Source organism: Haemorhous mexicanus, chromosome 6 (assembly GCF_027477595.1).
Source record: "Haemorhous mexicanus isolate bHaeMex1 chromosome 6, bHaeMex1.pri, whole genome shotgun sequence".
Taxonomy (NCBI): domain Eukaryota; kingdom Metazoa; phylum Chordata; class Aves; order Passeriformes; family Fringillidae; genus Haemorhous; species Haemorhous mexicanus.
In genome coordinates this window covers 39,092,473-39,117,618 of record NC_082346.1, presented here as the reverse complement: position 1 = coordinate 39,117,618, position 25,146 = coordinate 39,092,473, and the positions used below count along the sequence as shown (strand labels likewise).

The following is a 25,146-nucleotide window of genomic DNA, read 5'->3' as shown; positions in this document are numbered from 1 at the left end:
AAATAATCAACACTTTGCCAGTCCCCAAGTTATTGCATGGAATAGTAGACTCTGTCAGAGCAATACTCATTCATTTTCATTCAGTTCTTGTATGGATGATGATCTTCTAGGGAAGCACATCCTACATGAAATCCAGATCACTAACCCACTAAGCACTCCAGTGAGAAATGGAATTTTTCAAGGCAGACTAAAGAAGAAGGAAGATTTCAGAGCATTTATGAGAGAAGAAGAATGGAAAAGGTTAGCTGAAAAGTCTAACTTTAGGTGTCTAAATTAGGGACTCTCAGGCACACCTCCCTTTTCTTGTTTTGTATACAAAGCTGCAGGAACACTAAACCATGCCTAAGACAGTCTAGCTAAACAGGAAATGCCACTTGTTAACCACAGCAAATGCTGCATTTTTTCACATCTGATATTGATCTATGTAATTTATAATATCCACATTTTGTCAAAAAAATTCCATACATCTAGCAGACTACCATCAATTCCTATTCATAATCATATTGAGACTACATATCTCCAAAGAAAAACTACATATATGTGCAAAAATATACGTACTGAAATAATCATGGGTAGAGAAGCTGTTTTATCTGACAAAAAAGTCTGGTTTTCACTCTGGTTTTCTTGACTAATCTTGCACCAGATAAATGCCAGTGCCGATTAATGCCTCCTTGTCCAGTAAAAACTACTCTGCTCACATGAAGGCATGAACTTCACATTTCTATGTTTTTTAATTACAAATCAATCATCATAAAGGTGACAAATTGAAATTATATAGATGTAGTAGTTTAAAACATGAATAAAGCCACATTCCTTGAAGATTTGCAACCAAACACACAGACCTTCTGTAAGTAATGCACATAAATCTCAATATGCAAAATCCAAATCTTTCATAATAAACCATTCTGAAACGCTAGGGAGGTATAGGCAGTTTTAGTTTTTAAAAAGGATTAATTCAAAATACACCCCACCCCTGATCTTCATGAAGCTTGATTCTGGCATCTTTTGTTAAGTCCATATATATATATATATATATATATACACAATATACAATACACAATACAATTCCAGTAATCATATTCTCCTTCCTTAAATGCTTCTATAAAATAGAATCAATAAACCAGTTTTTTGCTTTCTGCCTTGCAGCAAGATGCAGTCTGGAAACACATCTGTGAGTGACACAGCACTACTATCATTCTAACAGAGCTTCTAATCACTTTCTCTGCCAAAACCACTTGGTTCTTGGATATATTCTTGGAAAAAAAGCTTGGATATTTGGTAGTTTTCAGCCCGTTTCTCCGGGAGCTCACATTCAAGTCCTTTTAGGTACAGCACTGCCTTAGGGAGTAGTACAAAACAATCCAAATCCCACCCTTATCAGAGGTAACTGGAAAGGAAAATGTTTTGTCCTCAAGCTAAAAGCTGTCTGCTTTTGCATATAATTGAAGCTAACTTTAAGCTGGCTCCTACTGTGAAACAAACAGACTTCCTGGGCTTGACCTAGAGGTTTTCTTTTCAGCCTTACCAAATGTTTTGCTCCTCCTCCAACCTCTTCAAGCACTAGTCTCCTTCGTGATCATGCAACATACCAAGCATTACAGTTGTGCAACACTACTGGAGGTGACAGCAAACACCAGCAGCTCAAAGCCTTTCCTACACATTCAGATTTGTGGGGATAGACAAAGTTTTGCCCAAGAAGTTACTTTCAGAATTTACCCTATATTGTAGTAGGGAAGAAAGGGTACAGAAGTCAGGGGGCACCAGAGCTTTCTCCCTCCAACTTCCTTAGTTAGCGACCTCAAAACATCCAACATGCACTTTCTGGTTTGTCCTACAAATAATGATTTTTTTAATAAAGTTATAAACCTTTGAAAACTGAAGTTAATAAAGGAGTCTTAAGCACATGGTGAATCTCATGGTAAATCTCATTGCTAGGCAACAGGAAAAATACTCCGTTAACACATAGTGTAATTAAATTATAACGCTTTATTTAATTTATGGCAGTGTAAAAATCTTATTTCACATATTTTCTTCAAATTCATGGATTGAAAAGAAAATAAAATTTGCTGCCTATCAAATTACGTGTAGTCTGTTTTAATACTTACAAATTTGAGCACAGAAAAATGGAGAAGCTACACCATTCCAGCAGGAGAGGAGAGGACATCTTGCCACTGTGTAGAGTAGGCAGCAGACAAGATTTTGTCCCACAGGTTCAGAAAAAGCCATAGTAAAGATGCCAAGGTCCCCAAGTACTGAATAGATAAGAGAACTACCCTCCAAAACCTCTCTGAGCCATGCCACTACTGGTGGTGCTCAACCTGACTGGTGAAAGTCAGGTGGCAAACAACATTGGAAAACCATGCCTAATCAAAACTAACCAAGTTTTTTATTTTGAATGCAGTCAAGTAATTATCCTCAAAATTTCATTTTCCTCTTTTTCATTTGTAATTCAGGGCAAGAAGGGAGAGCTGCACCAAAATGATATAGCCAAAATTTCTGGAAAGAAGTGAGCTACTCTGTTTGCCTAGTAGTGAGCAGTAGTGTCTAGACATATAGATTTGCTCAGACTTGGGCTGGGGAACGCTGCACGTAACCCCATTTCTCACTGTGGACTTCCTCTTATTTGCTTCTGTTCTTCAAGGATTGGATGTCATTCAGTTGCTCCTCCATTACTCTCCCACAGGAATACAGCAGTATGAAAATCTTTTATGAAACATATTATTGAATGTAATTTGGACAATTTGTTATAGAAGTGTACACTTTACTTAACTGAAGAAGAAATTCCAGGTCTGTCACTAAACTGCAGCACAGTAGAAAGAAAGTGGGGAAATACATTTTTAATTAAATTTAGAACTGGAACATAAAATCAGGAGTGGCTTTTTAAAATCTACTTTTGCTATTAATTCAACATTATTAAAATGGAACAAATAATCAGGCTGTGCTATAAAACACTAATTTGAATGCAAATCCTGTTTATATGCAACAATTTACCAAATTGGGACCACTGTCCTCATGCTCTCAATGAGTTCCAGAAGTGTGCGAGCATGCAAATGTAGTTTCACACAGGAAAACGAGCTCAGATTAACAGCACATTACAGTAAACGAGTTCCCTTTGCAAGCAATAGGCAGACAGGGCTACAAAAGCCTGCCGTGTAGCATCTGAAATCTGTCAGCACCTTTGCATGTACAGAGGTGTTAATGTCTTTGCCCCTCTAATGTATACAGTGTGTAAAACATTTCAAAGCATAGAAATGTAATTGCGTTTTCCTTAAGCACAGCATTCATCTTTTTTTAAAAAGGTTTAACTTGACATTTATTGTTAAGCAAAGTAATTAAGTGCCATGTGCTTCTGTGTATTTTCCCTTGCTCAGAAACCCCAGGAATGCTTCTATGTAAATTACTTTAATCAATCATTCTGTTTATGTGACAATCCATAATCAAAATACCAGATATGCATTTTGAGTAGGGGTTCTAAATAGCAAGTTACACCCAAGGTAGAACACAGAGATATAGATGACATTTCTGCTGAGGAATGAAGCCTGAGTATCCTCTGTGCATGAGGCAGAAATGATAAAGCATTAGAACAGAAGAGGGATTGCTACTTATGGCTTTGAAGTAATCCTCATGTTTGGTTGTTTGGTAAATAACAGAAGATATTATTTATTTGTTCTTATTAAGAGGAATACATGCAGAGTTACAATCAAGCATTATGCAGGTGCAGACTTGGCAGCAGCCAGGCAAACTGAACACCAGTATCAGAAAAACAGCATGAGCTACACTGCAGGCAGCTTAAGTTCTATTCCTGCCAGAGCCATCCTCCTCTCCTAACTACTTTGTGTGTATGTTAATGATTTAATGCAGACAAACAGCTGAGCAAAGAAAAGGTAAGAAATTGTGTTCCTAGCAGAAGATTTATATACCAACTCACATGTATTTATGTGTTAAGATAAAACATACATTTAAAATAAAAACCATGTATTTTAAGATAAAACAATTCCTTGAAAATAATATGGTAAAACGATACTATGATAAAATAATTCTTTGAAAAATTACTTAGAAAATGCTGCTTAGACACACACAAACATTAGGAACAAGTAAATAGTTTCACAGTGTAAGCAGATAATCTAGGAACAGCATAATGAAACATGGCATTTTAATCTAATTTTTTAATGTACTTTCAGAAGTATTTGGTAAAGAAAGGAGACATTCGCCGGACATAATCCAGAAGATTTTTAGCCCCTACAGAAACTCTCTTTGGTAGTATCACAACAGTGATATGCCACAGTGTTTAACATAACTGGACACTTTCTCAACAAACACAACTGCCCCTTTGACTTGTCCTCTGATGCTCAACCAATCTCAAAGCCTTGCAATATAACACCATGAAAAACAGATGCACTGCAACAGTTCCAATTCCTCTAAGGTATTTATGAGCAGTCTGCTGTGCCAAGTTCAGAGAGAAACTGAGGTGAACCGTAAGAACAGTTTGCTACAAAGACATCCACAAGGAGAAGGAATTTCTCCTAATCTTTTGCTACAGAGGTTAAGAGTAACTTTTAGAAGTAAGTATCTAGGAAGAAGGCCTGAGAGCTGTTCAACAACTGGTACAGAAACTGGCCTCCTCCTCTTCCCCTCTGTTGGCTTTTAATAATGTTAACAGCTGAAGGCAAACACTCTAACCTGAAGTTTTCTGTCACCTTCATTTGTATAACCAACAAAACGCAACACCTGCCAGAAAGCAACAATAAAGAGGTTATTCTCTGTGTGGTGTTCCAGGAGACAGGAAGGCACTCAACACCAAGCTTCTTCAGGAAGCCCAGCCAACATCATATCAGCTTGAAGGGAAGATGGAACCCAGCTGTGGGCAGTCTGGAAAGCCCACAGGAGCCTGGGGATAATCTCTGAGGGCGACTGACAAGGAATAATTCTGATGAAGACTGTCTCAGCACTACCACATATAAAAGGCTCTTCCTCTAGGTTCAAGCTGTTACTACAAAGAGCTTTTGTGAGCTTTGACTCCCATTTCCCAGAGTCTGCTCTCTAAAAGATGACAGTTTGGAAAGCAAACGTCTATTATGCAGTCTTGAGATTGATCATTGGTTTGTTGCTCTCTCTGCCCTTGAACCACAGTCTGCAATGCATAATTTGCAGAAACTTTTCTTCAGAAACACACCATGGGGTTTTTTTCCCAGGTTCTACAATACAGAATTGCCTGTAGTTCAGCTGCTGAATAATGACAACAGGAAAAGAAATACAGAATAAGCAAGGGTCTATTCCTACATCCTTTTGCAATAAAACTAAGCACAAAAGTTAGGTAAAGGTCAACAAATCAGAAGAAACTGGGCTAGCATCACATCATCTAATCTAATTAAACTAATCACCAGGTTGATACAGCTATGTTAAAAACATCATCTAAACCACAAATTATCTTTGAGTTCTCCTTACTAACATACAAAGGCAAAATCATTGTTTAGCTATCAAAGCCAAAGCCAAATAACACATTTTTAAGGCGGTATTATCAGGACCCAACTTTAGCTCATAAAATTTATATAAGCTGTCTGAATCAGATTTTCCCTAAAACAACAAAAGAAGGAAATATTATAAGTATTGGCAACAAACATCAAAAGGGAAAAGCTTAATAAGCCCGTTCCCCATATGTACTTCAGCTCATACTTCTGTAATGATATTAAAAGCTGATCTATAATTTAAGACTGAATACTCAAACTATGCAATGGAAAGCCACGTTCCCAAATTGCTTTGTACGTTATTTAGCTTCCTTAAGATGCTTGAGAAGTAAATAGAATTTTCTTCCTAAGTTTCAGTTCATTTTCTGGCATAAGAAAAAAAAAATTTTAAATTCCTTACTGGGTTACCAACAGACTACTGTAGGTACCATTTAATGACCGTCACTGAAACAATGATTTTAAATCAGCACTTAAACTAAAAATCATTAGATTAAAAATGTCAGAATATTCTATTTCTCAACTACAATGTACAATTCTTTTCTTGTACAGAAAAGGGAACTTCTACAGAGGCCAGTCTAAGGCCTTCTGAAAAAGAATTACTGAAGAAAGTAACATGATAGGTGTCATTCAAGTAACTTAAAATGCTGCTGAAGAAAACCCTCCAGTATTACTATAAATAGTGCAACATAAAAACTAAAATAGAACCAATTAGATGTAGACCACTGAACAGAGGCCAAAAGAGAGTAAACCTCAATAAAGAACTTAATTTTCTGCCTGGTGAGAAGTTATCAGGTTTTAAAGTAACTAGCCTTGAGTTGAAACATGAATTTTAAATTTTAAAAATGCTCTTTTTTTTTTTTTTTTTGACAATCTGTTTTTTACCAATATGGATTTAAATTTGTCCTCCCAAATTTCTGTACTTAAATTCACCAGAATATCTTTGGCACTCACTGAATTCAAAAAAGTCAGTCCTTGCAAATGAAGCCAGTGCTGGAGCATCTGCTTGAATTATGTCAAAGCACAAAACTCAATACTTCCAACAAGAAGTAACAACAAGGCTGCACAAAATATAGAACCTTTCAACTCTACAGGAAGATTGAAGAAGACGAAAGAGTGGGATAAAAGAATGGAAGCAAGAGTATGTATAAGAGTGAATAGAGCAGATTCATGACCATGGGACTGTGACTCTGAAGTTGGTATATGTTCTCGGTCAAAAAAAACTGCCTTTAGGTCAGAAAGGTGCAAGAAAAATTGCATATATATTGTCCTTACAAATAGTAGAACACAGAAAGGGCATTAATGACACAGACAAGAAGCAAAAACAAAACCAAATAAATTTTAAAACTGTACACATTTTGCAGTCACACACATACCATAGCCACAATTTAAAGATGTGCTGAATGTCATATTCCTGGAGTAGTAAGAGCATTTACTATGAATTAGACAACAGATAATCTATTAAAGTGTGAAATTACAGATTGCCAAAATAATTGCTATGCCCACAGAACCAAGCTTTTGCATTCAGTGTCTTCAGTTATGAATCTGCAACAATAAAAGTGTTACTTGTATTCTAAACCTAATTAAAATAATTTGCTGATGGTGCTGATACCATGAGTCTCAGGGACATCCAGAGATTAGTGCCAAGCAAAGGAGAGTCTTCATATTTTTATTCACTTCCTGGCTTTTTCTTTAGCTCCAGTTCTTATTTAATAGTTTTTTATACAGAATAAAAAAATCTAGCAAAAAAAAAAATTAAATCGGTGTTGCATATAAGAACTGGATTCCAAAGGAGAACATAATCTTTCTTTTAAAAGATACTATTGATGGAGCAAAACACAGTAAGAAGTGAAACATCTTCTACAGCTTCATGAATAGTACAGAAAAGCAATTTTTCCTTTGTTAGGAAGGGGGAGGGGGAAAAAAGCCTCATGACACTAATCTCTGGTACCTTAAGCACAATTACTTTACGTTTGTGTCAATCACTTGGGATGTGAGAAATAATCACTTTCTACAAAGAATACTGGTACAAAACCTGCTGCTATTCTTGGATATCTGCAGTCATTTTCTGGGAGCAAAAGAGATATGGGAGGATGGTTTGAGTGAAGGATCAATCTGTCAGCTTCCAACAGACAGAATGCAAGCTGGATTATTAAAAATAAAAGAAACAACTCTGTGCAATCAGTTTAACATATATTAATTCAATATTAATTTTTAAAATCTGTTTATACAGTTACACTCATAGTTATTTAATAACTAAATTAACATGTAATGCTAAACAATGTGTCAAAGTTTGGTCAATATTCCAAGGGAGCGAAGTTCCACTCCTATTTTGAAAGATGAAAAAGAATGGCTGAAAACTGGGAAAAAAACATGCTAGAAAAGCAGCTTTGGTGAGCTCCACCTACACATTCTCCCAAACATCCTGACTGCTCAGGAAAGGAAACAGAAAATCTCCATTGAGCATAAAATTTCAACCTGAAGCCAATTTGGGATCCATTAATTATACACACATTTGTGGGAAAGGAGAAAGTCCAGTGTAGCAGGCAATCTCTAAATGCTCCTGCCACTGGCAACACTGAACCCAACACAAAGCTGAGCACATGTGGCCACTAAAAAACAGAAGAATCAAACCAAAAACATAATATCGCAAAGCCTGTCGCTCTACTGTTGTAATAGCAACTGCTTAATATCACAATTATTAGAGACATGAGAGAACCTACCTATGAATGGGAAGATGTCCTTTTCATTTCCCAGTCAGGTGGTATTTAGCTCGATAAAACCATGTAAGCAAAACTGCAAAAGCCACAGATGCCACCATGATCCTATATAAGGCTGGCAGCTATGGTATCCACCTAGAAAGCTAAAGCTTCAGCTGAACTGAATCTCGTGCACAGATCTGGTCACACTACCCCTTCACACATCTAGTCCTGCCCTCAGGAATCTTGCATCCATAGCTGTAGTGCAGAGGGTTATGGCTGCTGCATGGGATTGCAGAGCACTCTCCAGGGCAGCAGGTAATACAGCCTTAAATGCTAAACTGCTAACGTAACCAAACTTGCACCTCTCACCCCCAGGCTTCCAAGGCTTTATTATGAGCAGAGAATAAGCCTGGGAAGTTCAGCTAAAAGAAGGATCTTGGCACACAACAGAAGATGCTCACTTTTGGCTTTAAATCTTCACTCCACACAGCTGTTCAATAAGGTTACGTTTAGGTGCTGAAACCCAGGACAGAAACAGAAGGTGAGCCCACAGGCCCTTCCTTACAGCCCTCTCATTCAACATCTTCAGCACCACTTCACTAGGCAAACCTACTCCCACTGACTCACACCATCAATTTCCACTTATTTCACACCAAGCTCTAAACTTCAGCACTCCAGGATACAGCACCTATTCTGCTATGGCACTGCCAAAGAGTCTGAAGGTACCTCCAGGTGGGCAAAGTAATCCCTCAGTAACACTGAGAATGAGAAGTGATGTATTCTCACCACTGCAGGTATCAGTGACTCCAGGCTAAGCTTTGGTTTAACTTCTCTCTCCTGCAGGCAGGGCACCAGCCTCCAAAGAACAGCACAGCCATGCCAAGAACCCTTTTTGCATCTAACCTACAGCAGCTAAAAACAAAGAACAAACCCTCTTATTAGTGGAGAAGAACAGAGAAAGTACAAGAGTAGCATTAGGTGTCCCCTATTTTTTTGAAGAAGTTTACATAAATAATGGAAGTTTCACTTAGAAAAGAAAACAAGCAAAGCCTTCTCTTTCCTTCGCTCCTCTACCACCACTATTCCTGTTCAGCAAACACTTCAAATCATGCTTAAATCATTACCTCTTCCCAAGAATGATGTTGAATGCCATTTAGGCACAAAGTTCTAAATTTTGTTGCAGAGAAACCTTAAGCCGCTTTCCTTTAAAACCTTGAGGGGAAAAAAATTTAAAAAAAAAAATCTAAACCCCAGCACAGCCATTTTGAGACATTACGAGCTCTCAGCCATTTCTTCCTGTCTAGTCAACAAACCCAGCAAAACAGTTGCATGTTTTACATTTGTTTTGTTTTATGCAGAGGAGAGCAGACACATGCATACCTGTGTGATATGTGTGACAGACAAGACTACTGGAAGCAGAGCAAAGAAAACACTCTCCCAGCCTGCTCCCACAGCAGCAGTAACTGCACAGTCATAACCATGACAGCTGAGGAACCAGGCCAAGAAATGTTTGCTGTAAATACATTCTCACTATGCTGTTAGGCTTTTTTTTTTTGCCTTTTTTTTAATCCTCAAAGACATTTAAAGTACATTTACTGCAAATGCTTCCAGTTCAGCAGTAAGATGTTGGCTGGCTAATGCTTTTGGGTTTCTCTGGTTTTCTTAACACTTCTCTCTATGACTGTCAATTCCTTTCAGCAACTATAATCCCTTTTCATATCAGCTGCTAATGCAAGCCAATAAAGCAACAGGGAGCTGTATGGATCCTGCTTCATTAAGGGAAGAAAGGCAAGAGAACAGGTTCTGTAGCTCCAGCTGGAAACAAAAAGAATCAAGCCCATATTCCTTCAGTCACACCCACCCCAAAACACAAAGGAACACGCAAGTCAAAGGGTGACAATAGAAGTACTCTAACTGGGGGACAGAGGAGTGGAAAGAAAGAGCTTTCTGTCATCTCCCACTTTTCTGGCTACGGTACATCTCTGCATCAACATTCAGCTTCTGGTGTGCAGGAAGTACCATAATTTTCTTTAAATATGTACATACTGATTGGGACTGGTTAAGGCAATTCTCTCTGGACAGACAGGACTTTTCAAGGTGATTAACATATGAGCAAATAAATTAGTGATGATTATATAACTTCCTGTATCAAGCTTTTCCAAACATCAACATCACAGCTGAACCATTAGTGTAGAGATTTCCATTGATTTAAGTTGGTTCAGAAGGAGAAGAAACTAGTTTACTTGTACTTTAGTCTCAGCAAAATAAACATAAGAGAAAATGAGTATAAGAATTTTAAAACATTTTTGTAAGGTATGAATGGGTCATCTTATCTTACCCTTGAAAGAGTTTCCTGAAATTTCAGTGATAAAGCAAGAGAATGAAACTTGACCTTCCCTAATTTAAAGGAAAGCTTAAAGACGTAACAAAAATCTCACAAGCATTTGGAGTTATTGTTTACCATCTTGCAGCTGTAAATGCAGTCTTAGTGGCATGTCTTAGTGCAGTTTTAGCACTGGCAGTTCAGCCACTATTTATTACTGAGCATTGTTCCTCTTTTCAAAATACCTCAAATAGCAAAGGACCTTTCTAAACAGAACAAATACATAATATCAAGGATTTTCTTTAGGGATGAAATGTCTGGATCTTTTCATTCTCATACTCTAAATCACAAAAATAAAAATAGAAAAGCTTTCCAACTCCCTAAAGATGCAACTGCTGCTATTGCTTTGATTAACCTTTTCCTTTTGCCAAAAGTATAAGGCGCCAAACTTTTAGCCTGATCTAACCATCTCCACGTCCACCTCAGGCTGAGGCATCTCAAAACAGAAGAAATAAAGATGATAAGTATTTTTGTAATTGTGAAAAAGCTGGCAAATTTTCCACTCTAGTGACACTGTAAGTAACAGTACTGTATTTTAGAATTATGCACTGCAAATACACAAAAAACAACAATCTTTGTTGTTTATGATATAAGCATATACATTTAGCAGCTTTGTTTAGTTCTATGAAATGTAAACTGTAAATATCTGCTACAGACTATCTGCCTCAATTACTTGGAGATAAACTGGATAAACACATGAACATTGTGAACCACATGTCAGTTTTGAAATTAGCAAGTATCCTAAGATGGATGGATATTTGCCAAAACACAAAACATAGAACATGGAATACAGTATTGATCTGCACTAAGCATATACACTTCTGCTTATCTTATTTCAGCATATCTTCTGTTGATACACAAACAAGTGTGCATAGACTCTAACATTTGTACTCGAACACGAAAAGACTACAAAAGTTTGAAAAACAAAGAGCTATTTATGCTGCTTACCCCGTTTTCTAAAATTTCCCATTGCACCATCTCACTCTTTTCCTCTCTTGAAAATTTAGTGCCATAATAGAAGTTAAATGCCTTCAATGTTCATCTCTTGATAGAGCTCCCCTCCTAAACCAAAAAGTGTTAAAATCCACACCAAAAAAATCATCTGGCTTCACAGCAGTGCTCCTTCTTCACTTGCTCTTTACATTTACAATAAGAAGAATTTTCAGCATTGATTCACTATTACTATTCTGGGCATCCTTTCAATTCGCTGAAAATATAGCTACAAAAAAAATCAGAGCCATCAAATTGTTATTGTCTTCCTCCTGACCCAATATGTACCATTCTAATTCCCATTTCATTACTCCCTCCCACCAATACTGTCTCACTAATTTTGTACCAATAGGACAGTTTTTGCCCACACTATAATAATTTCATCTCTGATATTTACCATGTAAGTGACGAAACACAGCAAAAGGGTACTTTCTGCCAATTTGTTTAAGTAATGTATCTAAAGGATTACAAGTTCTTGCTATCCTTAAAATCCAAATTTGCACCTGTTATCTTAAGACATTGCCAAAGAGTATGGAGATAAATCCAGGAGGAGAAAATAATCCCTCAATAGTACACTGGGAATGACAAGTGATGTATTCCCACCACCCAGGTGGGAATGCAGTAGCTCCAGGCTAGGCTTTGGTTTGTATTTCCATTCCTGCAGGCAGGGCACCAACCACTGAAGCACTCCAATATTCAGTGCAGCAATACCAACATGCCTTTTTGCATCTAACCTACAGCAGCTAGAAAAAAAGAATAGACCCCTTTGTCAGTGGGGGAAAAAAAAAAAAGAAGAGCGACATTAGGTTTCTCCTGTAGTCCACATTTTGAAGCTTTCCCTATAAATAAATACCACCAGTATTCCTGTTTAGAAAACACTTAAAAACATGGCAGCCTTCAGTTCATCTCTCCACGGTCCATTCCTGGGCTCATTCCTGTTTGCCTTTCACCTAAAAAACCTGACAAGAAAGATTTATTCTACTTGCTTTTTTAAGATGACTTTTGTTACCATCTTTGAATTTTTCTTTGTCAAATTAGAATTTAAATTACTCAGGGCTGACACTGATGGCAAGATTCAACAAAGAAAGAAAAAAAATCAATGTATGGTTCTCCATGCACTACAAAGAATGGCAAGATCTCTTAGTCTGAGTTTCATACAAGTCTGCATCCTAGACAGTTAACTACTAAAACTAGTGCAAAAAAATTGCCAGAAGTCTTCAGCAAAACTTCTTTATGACATCCCTACTCAATTCTTAGTGCCTGAGAGCATATCAATGTATGCTTCAAACCTCTCCTAGATAAAGGTACTTTCATAAAAACAGGAGGTATGAAAGGAAAACAAAATATGTATTTCTTCTGTTTTTTTCATAGTTCATAGTAAGGATGCTCATTCAAGAAATAAAGCCTATTTGGGTTTGACTTTTCTGTCTCCATCCCAGCACCTCAACAGTCTAGAGAGACAAATGCTACTGAGGAAAGGATGGTTTCAGTCATTATGTTCATTTGACTGCAACACTTAATGGTATGACTCCCTCAGTGATTAAGGCAGTCATATTAGAGAGACACCTACATTCAGTTTAGGTTTTGACTGACTGCTCTAACCAATGATTTCTGTGATAGGCAGAACCATTTTCTTCTCTCTGAGCGTTAATGGAATTACAGACCGACAGTCAAATAGGCAGTGGAATACCAATTTTAGAACTAATCCCAGATTCACAGAACAGCTTAGGTTTGAAGGACCTCAGGGACCTCTGCCTGCAAAAAGCAGAAACAACTTAGAGCAGGTTACTCAGTTTCTTGCCCAGCTGAGTTCTTAATATCTTCTAAGAAAAGAGCTTCAAGAATCTCTCCTGACAACCTGTTTTGACATGCAATTGCTTCAACTGTAAAAAAACAAACCACCAACACCCCCTCACATTTCTTACTACATACTGCAACACATACATTCATTACATCTTGTGCTATTAATATGCATGTCCACAAAGAACCTATTTTCATCTTCTCTGTATGTATCCATCAGGTAGTTCAAAAAAGCAGTTCATATCTCTGTGAACTGTCTCAAAACAAAAGAAACCCAGTTCCTCAGTGTCTCTTTGCACATTGCATGGCTGACACCCCAGTCTCACCTTGATGGCTCTTTGCTGGAGAATATAAAGGCAAGGCAGCATGTACAATCAAAAGCTAAGCAATTGCATATGTATCTGCAAAAGAGATCTAGGAGCTGAAGAACACCAGTTATGGTGAATGCCAGTGATACATTTACACTGATCTCAGGCATTCTTAACAGATATATGTTGTTCATATGAACAGACAGTGAGAACCAGGAACACAAAATGTACTGTGCTCAAAAGAGAAAAGGTTTTATAAATTTCTTTTATAAATACAAAAAAGTATCAAAGAAAAATGTTGATATTTATTTTGAAGTTGTAAATACTAGTGTTTGTATGTCTCTGCATCTCTCACAAAAAATGATAACTCGCTACACCGCTGAACACTGCATAAAACATAGAACAAAATTTCAGTGGTCCCAAAAATATAAGGCAAAAGACAATACATGGTCACAAACAGAAGCCAAAGGATAGCTCTTAGGAAACCATACTAACCAATCAGACAGATGGCTCAACATGTAGTACCTAACTACTTCAGTGACTATGCTCTCATTGTTTCCTGCTTCAAATCAAATCCACACTGCTCCTCCTAATGCGGAAAGCTTTCCCCTAGTTTTTCCACTGTTCTGTTTATAAGAAATGCATCTATACACACAGACACATAAGGCAGCGCAAAGCCAAAAAGTTACAGGCTGAAGAATTTCTGAGCTATAAGACAAGAGTGTTATGCACACACATGCCAATCAAGATTGGACTGATGTCTACAGACACCAGATACAGAACATTCTGCTGCCTAGAACGTGCACTAAAACAGCCAATGGCAGCTTGATAGCTATTTGCTCTCAATACCTTAGCTATTTTTGTCTTCTCAAGTGCAGCATTAACATATAGCTAAATAAAGCACACCTAAAGAAATTCTGGCCCCAGACTATAATTGCAACCTATCCAATGTAAAGGGTGGAAAGAAGGATACCAATAACTACACACACACTTCTCAGAGAGTAGCAGCTCCACATAGGAACTTACTAAGTAAAGTCACTCAAACAAAAATAGTATTGAATATCTATAATCTCCTCTATAGAGATGAGTCATTTCAGACCGATCAGAAACCCAAAACAATATAGCCTCCATAGTATTTGCTGTCCAAAAATTAAATACTACTTCTATTTTCAAGTTACCTTAATCCCAAATCTTTAAACATGAGTTTTTACTGTTCTATTCACACAATGCTTGCTTTTATGGCAGCTTTCTCATATGGGCTCTTGAAATAACCCAGACCTCATAACCCATAGTCTGCTTAATATTTTAAAGACTGTTTATCCATTTGCCTGTATCTTCCCTATTTCCTATAACACATGTGTGTTTGGCTGCAGTAGAGGTAATTTTTTTTTAGTTTTGGCTGCAGTAGAGTTAATTTTTTTCACAGTGACATTACATTACATACTCTACAACTGCCTATGTATGACAACTGAGCATCAGAGAATTATGCTACAAAAAAGGTCCAAGTACATATAAATACATTCACATGCTCCACTATATAATTGCTACCATCACTATCTCTGGCAGGTGCTGGCTTTGAAAGAAAGTAGCACACACAGTCCTCATTGCTACACAAATTTTCAAAATTATGTACAGCTTAAATAATCACCAACTGATTTCAAATTTTTTAAAGAATAAGGCTGAATCTTTAGACTACAGTCCTATTAAGTCCTGGGTTAGCTAATAAAATAACATTGATCCTTCTTCTGTTTAATTTATGGTTTTCAACGTGAATTTACAGGGGATAAAGCTTGTCCAAGCATTAAAATGCAAGGCTCCACCTCCTTTTGCTGATAATGGCTCTGCATTGGAAGTTTTATTTAATTTGCTTTCTGCTAACTTCCCTATATTCTTCATTTCTAATTGTATCCATCCCAGTGAAACTTTGTTTTATTTTAATATTCTTTCAACACCTACCTTGACTAAAACAGAGGCTAAAGTGGTGCTGAAATAAGCAGCAAGAAAGAGTTTGAGGAATTACAATTTGATGATAATAAGAGCATTTTAGGCACTCATTAGAATTAAGCCTTTGCAGGAAAAACGTCATCTTTCTGGGAACATGGCTTCAGCCTTATCAAGTACATCAAAGGAACCTTTAGCATTGACAAATACTTAGCAGCACAGGCTGAGGCTCTGTTTTATAGCCAAAATATACCAAAGATGCAAAAAATATTCTGGGTATTCTTGAAAACTATGATAAAGAAGAAATACAAGAGTCCTGCCTCTTAAGACCCGACTGGCCTGCAAAAACATAGGTTAAAATGTCATGTCAGGGTAAGAAATCCTATTAAGGCTGTTCATCAACCTGAGATACATGCCTTGAAAAAAGAGCAGACTTCTAGGCTAGTTTCAAGGGGACTGTTTAAACAAAACAAAATTGCTGGTATCTATAATCCATGTTGTGTAGGAAACCCTTGCTTCCAGCAGTGATATACCTTTATCTATTGATAGGACAAAGATACAAGGAGACTATTACATAATAAAATATGCCCTTACATTTTATCTGTAGTCCCATGTTTATTTGATATTTTTTTAAAAGAGAAGCAGACTTGTGTGCAGAATATTGATTTTTTTTTTCCTTCTCTGCTGATAGCTCAACTAGGTAACACACAGAGAATAAGATAGTGAGTGAGTCCAAGATCAGAAAAACCAACACTTGCTATCTTTTAAAATTAAAAGTTTTACTGATTACTCCCTAAACAGGAAAGCCCCTGCATTTGTATTGCTTCTATGACTATATCAGATAGTAAAATGGCAGTCAGCACAGTGCCACTTCCTTTCTCAGAGCCTCTTGGCAGAATAATTGCCATAACACATTCCAAGACATACAGCGGGTTTCTATCTGCCCCCTTCTAATTGCTCCTTTGCCATCAACTGTTAAGATGTCCTAAGACAGAAAAGAGATTGGAACTTTGCTAGAAATGCTAGGTTTCCATATACTCCATATGAAAACCTGCCATATGGAGTATATGGAACAATGGTAATGGTATTTGAAATCCCTGCTGAAAATCACAGAGTAAGTTTGGCTTGCCTTGTCTTTTTTTTTTTTTTAATAATCTTTTTATTTCTAAGGTTCTTAGGTACCTACTTGATACTTATTTCAACAGCTTTTCAGATACATTACTGGTCAAGTGCAGGCTTTAGGCAACTCTCAAAAAATATCGTATCTTTACTGTGCTTAGCCTAAAGGTTAATCATAAGTGAGTCCCACAACAAATACAGCAAGATGATGAGTTTTCAGGTAGGTTGTTTAATCTGAACCAAATACCATCACACTGAGTCAAGATACACAGACTAAAATAAATGGGACCAGACAAAAGAGTGAGTAGGCAGCTTCTCAAGCTAAGTGAAAACCGCAGAGAAAAAGCCCAGTGCCACGGATGACACTGGAGAGCTATGAAAGCCTCCTTAACTGGACTGCAATTACACCTTCAGAGAAAAGAGAGATCTTTTAAAACAAACGAAAAAAAAAAAAATATTCTCTTCTATCTCACTCACCTACAGGCAAGCAAGATTCAAAAGAAGCATAAACAGAGGTGAAAGACTTTTTACATGAAGATAACTGTGACAGGGAAATAAGAGTCAAAACCCAGAGAAGTGATAGACCATCCTGAAGTGTATAAGGACCTACAGTACATCTTATTATGTTAACAAAGAAGTCACTTCTCAACCACAACAAAATTTTGGGCAATTTCAAGACATATAAATTAGAGATATATTTAACACAAAGAGTTATGCATATGTGTATAAAGATCAAATGTTCCATTACTGTTTGCAATTCACTTTCACTACACATGAAATATCATCTCCTTCTGCATTTCTTCTTGTTCTTTCAATAGCCTAAGATCATCACTTTCCTTCTTTTCTATTGACCAATTATTCTGTTATAGAATAGATATGCTCAATATTTTCATTTAAATACTAATTTGATACGCATACATCAATATATAGGTAATGTAAGTAATACAGCATCCTAAACTGTTTACTTTGTTTGGTATCATAAGGCACATTTCCTCCAAATTCTGCTAAAGGAGAATAATATGCATTGCAGAAAACCACCTTGCTCATGAGATATGCATTACCAGAGAAACACCAAGCACTCACCACTCATTACCTTACTATTATTCCTGTTATCTACCAGTTTGACACTATTCAATAAACCTGCACTACAAAGAGTGAGATCATATGCATTTCAGTATATACAAAAAGCATTATGTATATATTTAACAAATATATTTTAAAAAGTAAGGATTCCATAATTTTTTTTAAGTTCCTAGTGTAAGACAAGCATTGAAACACTCATTACAGGCACTCATATTTTTGAGTTAACAAGCCCCCATTACAGAATTTGGAAACTAAGCAATTCAAATGCTTTACGCTGCAGTATCAGAAGCATGATAAACTCTGGAAAACAGAGTTGTTCATATGGAAAAAAAGAAAACGCATCCAAAATTACTCACAGAGTGAACACACAGTCTTGATGCTACCAAACAATTAAAAAACCTTTCCACCATCTAATAGTAAACACAAATATGAAATATCACCAGTGCTTTTAGGGAAAAAGTCCAGGAACATCTATGTTTTCTATCAGGCTGAATTAACTATTTTAAGAACTTTGTATGTTACCAGCTTGCCTGAACGCACAGGAACTTCGTACACTTACATTATACTACAAATCTAGATTAGGGAGCTAATTTAAATAGTTTCTATGCAGCTAATGAGATAAGCTATTTCTTAAGAATATGGTTTTAGAAAGTTAAATACCAGCAGAAATATTTTATTCTTGGAAGCAACTTTATCCTGTTAAACAGGAGGTAATAGCTAAGACCAACCAGAACAGATAAAGAGAAAACAAAAAAATTTTGAAGTCCCCAGCAGATCACAAAACTACTTCTAATCTAAAACAGAACAACAGTATCTTTAAAAGGATCATCACACGCTGTGATTCTCTCTTGTTTAGGTGTCCAAAGTTATTAAACTATTGGTCCTACAATTAACCATTCTTGAGAATGGCTGGTTACTGCAGAAGGGAGATTACAGTTTTTACAAACAAAATAGCACATCTCAGTCTGGAACATGCATTCTTTTCCTTTCTTAAAGCCACTTGGACATCAGACAGACCTGCTCATTCTCCCTGTGACCTGTGAGCTTCTCTTCAAAGGAAGAGACGCAAACTTTTCCAGCTCAGATTTAAGACTAACCTGGTAATCATGCAGAAGCAAAATGCATGTGGGCAGGAGAAATTTAGCCATAAAGCCTTCCTCCTTCACAGCTTAGGTTTCACTGCCAGGGAAATCAGTGATGCCCTGAGCATTAATGGACTTGTCTCATTCCCAGAGCATGGCTGGCCAGCATGTAACTGCACTGGTTGCTAGGGAGCAGCGAGCTCATTACACAGCATCACCATCACCCTGCACAAGGATGCTGGCACACGCTCCCCAGCTGGGACACCAGGGACTGAGGAACAGCACTGCAGTGCCTGCCAGCCTCCAGTCTCCCAGGGCACAGCATGCCAATACAGCAGGTGCTAACTTTAGTTCTACCTTCAAGGTTTTACATTCTAGTTTCCTGAGCCAGACAGCACAACACAGCACACAAAGAGGTCAGAATGGTCTCCACAGCTGTTGGCATGGATACCCCTAACTTTTAAAGGTCAATTCTAGACAAAGATGTTCTTCCTGAAATTTTGGCAGATGTACAGTTTCCATTACCAGAGAAGTAAGTGCCACTATTCTAAAATCTGTGCTAAAGGACAATTCAGTAAAAATTGGAAAAGGCTGAAAAAAAATATTCTTTTCAGTTGTTAAAGAAGTACACTATTCAGAAGCATTTAAAGACAAACAGAAACCTTGTGATCTCCAGGCTGTACACGGTAGATACCTAGAATGGATGTCAGCTGTGAACAACCTGGGTCACTTCAAAGTCTAAACATGCAACCTTACTGCATTTTTTCACCTATTTGTCTCATTAGCACTCCACAGATCTCTTCAAAATAAAAGAAAAAAATCTGCCACAGAATAAAAAATGTCATCCCACTTCTATATGCCAGAAGATTTATTAACTAACAATCTATCTGCATTACACAGAGATTGTAGCTAATGATTTTCCAGTACCTGTCACTTCAAATGCCATCCAAGAATTCTTAGTCTGGTGAATTAAGAAGCACATAAGGGAATACAGCTGTAGATATGCATAAATACCTATACATTCAAATCCTTAGGCAACTTCAAAATGCCTTTTTTTTAACAACTGCATAAAGAAACATAAAAAACAATGAGATGGAAGGCAAATTGGGGTAATCACTCATCAAAGGCACAGAACAACAACTCTGTTTGAGGGGCATAGGTAAAAACAAAAGTATCAACTTTCCCCCTTACCTGAATTTAAGACCAAGACACAAAAATGCTCACCACTAACATGAAATAATGTCATAGACACTCATGTATCAGTTAAATGCATTTCAAAACAAGTGACTTCTTTGAAGCAGAAATACATAACTAAGCCTTACCTGTCTCAACAATTTTTCAACAGCTGACATTACCATGAGCCCTCTCCACACAACCGGGGCAGTCTCTTCTATCAAGAAACCCATAGACATGCTGAAACAACAAACCAAAAACTTGAGCTTTACAGCACAATACCAAGTACATCTGAAAAGGAGCTTGGTTTAAATAAAAACACATGCTCACCATGCGATTCCATAGTTCTTAAGAGGCCTCATTAGATTTTCTAAAACAAAAGAAACAAGGGTTTTTTTTTTGGAGGGGAGATGGTTTTAGGGTATTTTGGATTTTTTTAAAAGAAATAAGCTTACACATATTTTTATCTTTTGAACAATTTCCCTCTCTATTTAAACAGTTGTTTATTTTCCCCCCTCAACCCTTCATTAAATGTATGGATTTATCTATTCAGCCCAAGAATCTGACTCCACTTTTTCTGAGGTTGTAACATTTTACTAATACCATTCATCTTTTGCCAGAATAACAATGTATTTGCCCATAAAATAATGTCACTTTGCGCTGCCAAAATCAATCTGTTTTTATGAAATCCCTATGCTGGAAGGCATAGATTCCCTATCAGGAATCACTAAAAGCTGAGTCATTTATATTGGAACAAAACCAAAGTCATAGAACATGGTGAAATTTTAGTTCTTATTTTTTAATCTATCCTATTCACTAATCTCATGAATCGGAAGAGTATTCCAATTGACATATCAGAGATTTGGGGAATTTGTCTCCTTCTATTAAATCTGCTACAGAAACCCCAGAGTAGGGATACCAAATAAGCTATCCCTAAACTATACATTGTCAACAGCTCCAGGTAATTAGTCCCAGATTTCTTCAGGTTGATAGAAATCTGCAGAACTTCGAAAATTTCAGCAGGAACAAAGGTCCTTATTTGAAAGTTGCAGATGTATTGTCTTTGCCATGCATCTTATTCCTATGCCCTCCAGTGTCAAGAATAAAAAGCACGGAAGGAATATTTTAATTGTTCTGCTGGCAAAGGGGCGTGCAAGCAAAAAGCAAACAAAACAATAAAAAAGAAGGCATTCAAAACAAAATCTCACAAAAGCCAAAACTATTCCTTGTGATTTCTACCATCTAAATCTACACCTTATCTCAAAATGGCACACACACTCACAGAAAAGAACAAATGGCATTTTATTTGGTCTAGCTGATATCTTGGAAGAGCATGCACAGACAGGGACTAGCAGAAAATCGGAAGAATACTTTAAACAACAGAAAATACACTATAATGCAGTTTTTGACAAAAATCCTTGATGCACCCGAAGTAAAATACATAAAGAGAGTAAAATAAAAACAATGTGAGTAAAACAAAAACAGTGCATTCAAAGCTGAACTCTAAATTCAGACAATATAACAACCAAGAGCATACAAATTAAATAGCTAAACTCTACAGATGAAAGCTTTCAAGCAATCAAGTAAGTGAGCAGTCAAGCCATGTAATTTTGTAGAAATATGGTGGAGAATAAATTGGATGTTTTGGTTTACAAATCAAAAAGAACAAAACAGGAAGACAAATCACTTGCACGACTATTGCATTCAGGAATGAGTTGGGAGCTATTACTGAAAAAGAGATTGGCTTGGACTGATACACTGCACCAGTGCATACAGCTCTTGTTGACTTGTGCAGCTCTTCAGTGTTGAGTCAGGACTTACTTTGGTGGCATTAAACTGTCTAACCACATTTCTAGCCATTACAGTCTTACTTCTCCCCCTGCAGTAAGACAGTTTAGTTATGAAGAGGCTGATGACATTGGAACATCAGCCTAGAGCCATGTCTAGGCACTGTTTTGGTGTCCTGATAAACCAGATACACACCACCACAAGTTAAAATACTGTTAGAAGTACTGAGAGAAATTGCTACATATTTACCTAAGAGAGTGGTTAAAAAAAGAAGAAATAGGAAAAATGTATTTGCAACAGGGTATACCACTGCACACTCAAGGTTTCCTTCATTTTTTATCACTAAATAGGGACAATGTTAAGACAAAACAAAACAAAAAGGGGAGGCCAAGCTTTAACTACCCATCATGAGGCTCAGGAACTGGAGAGTAAGATGAATGGAAAAGATGCATTATTCTGGGAAGTTCACCAAATACTAAGTCACTTCTCAGTTCAGTCCAACTGCTCTACGCTATGTGAGTCAAACATATAGAGACATCTCAACATCACTACCTGCATGGACAATTTCTTCTGCACAGAGACCAGGTACACAGGCTGAGCTCACACACCTTCCAACATCTCCCTCTCCTTCACACAACAGCAGAGTTGCTGTGAGTAGATATACACTGACCTACAGAGCAGCAAAAGGGGCCTCTGTTTTTAAAAACATATGCACAGTTTATTTCTCAACAGCAGAGTTTCCTTTTATTAAAACTGCATCTTATTTTCTTTGGTTAACAACAAGGATTATAAAATGCTCTGAGCAGCAAGATTTAATCAAATTTATACAAAGCAGAGGAACAATTCACAACTTGCTGTATAGTCTGGCTATAATGTTCTGCATATTTTCAAAGTAATACGAAATACTGCAGAGCTCCCTACTGTTTGCCTACTGCTAAAAAATCATTCTTAAGACTAATCTCAAATCTAAAGTGCTTCAGTGGGCATTGGTAATCACCCTTGTCTCATCAAAAGCAACGGGCCTTCCTTCTCTTTCGCTGTGGGTCTCATGAAGATTTCCTAAAACATAACATGTAAAGAAAATTTAGCTTAATGAGATCTCAGTAACATCTCTAATTCCCATTGCTTTTAGAGTACGCTTTTCTGTTATCAGAAGCCTACCATACAGCTCCAAAATTTTAAGACACAACAAAACAGACTTCTTAAAATCACAACACACAGCAATACCATACCACCCATGCCAAGAGATAAATTTTCCAGTAGGCTTGATGGCCCTAAGTAAAAGACTGCTGTGTTTTCTCTGAACATACAAAATCAGATCAGTAAGATCAACGCAGCACCAATGCCCTGCCAGTAAATGCCTTTTCTGATAGAATACAACTAGGGCACTAGAAAAGGCAGATGTGCAAATTCATGAAAGCATTATAGCAGACTGCTGATTAAAAGAGTTCTGGGACTGGTCTGAAGGTTGAATTGTTACTCACATGGGGAAGAGTAATATTGATGTAATGAAGATGGATGTTCATTACATCAATGAAGATTCATTTTGTAATTATTTTTTACTGAGCTTTTTCTCCCCAAACAAATCCAGCCTTGAAAACAGATTATCCTAACAAGATAACTGAGTTACTCCACGTTTTCTCTAAGAAGACTGACATAGCTGTTCAACGATGGCCAGGGTCACAGGGTCAGTAGAGCACAGAAGGTGTGTACAGAACTACATTTCATATATATAACTATATTATCTGGATGTATATGTTTTTGGCTGGAGTTCAGCTACATTTCTTCCCAGTAGCCTGCACGGTGATATGTTTTGGATTTGTTATGAGAACAGTGTCAAAAATTGTTCTGCTTCTCATGCCACCCCACCAGTGAGCAGGCTGGGAGTACACAAGAAACTGGGAGGGGACACAGCCAGAATATATGACCACAACTGACCAAAGGGAGATCCCACACCATATGGCCTCATGCTCAGCATATAAGCTGGGACACAAAAAACAAATAGGAGTACATTCAACATTATGGTGTCTGTCTTCCCTAATAACAATTACACGTGATGGAGCCCAGGGTTAAGCCACAAGGAGCCATTCCAACTCTTGGCTTAGTGTTTGGAAGTGGTCTGTTGAGCAATGCATCAGCACAAGCAAAAGCTTATGCTCAGTCTTAGCCCATCAGGAAAGGAAAGCATGTTATTCCACAAGATTGTGATGCTGTGTTACACCTCCTTAGAAGGCATTATATTGCTTATGAAAAGCAAAGGCAGCTTATAATTATTAAATATCAATGCAGTGGATCATGCAATACCCTAGCAAATGTATTTTGAGCTCACTGGCTCAGCAAGCACAAATGCAGAAAAGTTGCTCTGAGTTTTCAAGGATCTGAACTAAGGAGAAAATTAGGGTTTTTGGGAGACAGACAAACGGAAGGAAGGAAGACATTGGACAGGAAGAGTAAAAGAACAGTTGGGCTTTACTTGCGTAAACACAGATGTCTCCTAGTACTCTGGATGCCTTAGGGAGCTGGGATTTGCACATGGCTAGCAGATTTGGCAGAGGGCATAGAGAGAGACATACCTTCTGAAGGGGCAGCTAGAAGCCTGACACCACACTCCAGGCATGTCTCAAGTAGTACTGGCTTCCTAAGCTAAGGCAGGTGAATTCCACCCACAGAATGGTAAAGAAGAAATACATGCCACAGAGGGGAGAGGAATGAATAGCAACAGGGCCCCACAGTACCTTGAAATAAAGCAATGCCACAATCTATGAAAGAGGGTAAAGGATGCTGTCACCAAAAGGTTAGCCAAAGACATAAATTTTAAATCCTTGCTTTAACTGTAATCATTGTTTTAACTGCTTATGCCAGAAGCCTAGAATATTCCACGGCAAGTGACAGACTAATTGAGACTTCCCGCTTGATTTCACACTGTGCTCTAAGTTTATTTGCAGGATTGCCCCAGAAATACTACAATTTGTATTTTAAGCTTGAAGAGCTCCACACAAGGAAGGCTGTGATTGCCCATTACATCCTGCACTAACAGTGTTATCTAACCACAGAGACATCCCAAATACTTAACCAAAGCAAACTAGTAATGAGACTTAAAGAGCATAATTCCATGCTCACCGTTCAATTTCATGAAATATGTGCATAATGAAATGCAACTTTCCCCAAGAGATTTGATTCTAGTATTTAGAGGGTCTACCAGTCCCATTACCTGAGAAGGTATTACACTTTTTTTCCTCCCTACAGACTGCAGAGGAAACAAAGCTCTGTAAAAGCTTTTTCATTAACAGAACAGTTTTGCAGATATGACTTCAG

At 37.4% G+C, this 25,146-nt stretch overlaps 1 protein-coding gene across 5 annotated transcripts in view; it reads right to left on the bottom strand.

Annotated features, from left to right (window-relative positions):
- Positions 1-25,146, bottom strand: part of NUBPL (NUBP iron-sulfur cluster assembly factor, mitochondrial) — a 156,723-nt gene that overhangs the window by 108,828 nt on the left and 22,749 nt on the right. For all 5 annotated transcript variants that reach the window (XM_059849881.1, XM_059849884.1, XM_059849885.1 and 2 more), the window contains exons 5-6: positions 20,374-20,413; positions 20,193-20,283 (exon numbers count right to left, since the gene is read on the bottom strand). In XM_059849881.1, the coding sequence (XP_059705864.1) occupies positions 20,193-20,283; positions 20,374-20,413 (131 nt within the window). The remainder of the gene's footprint in view (positions 1-20,192; positions 20,284-20,373; positions 20,414-25,146) is intronic.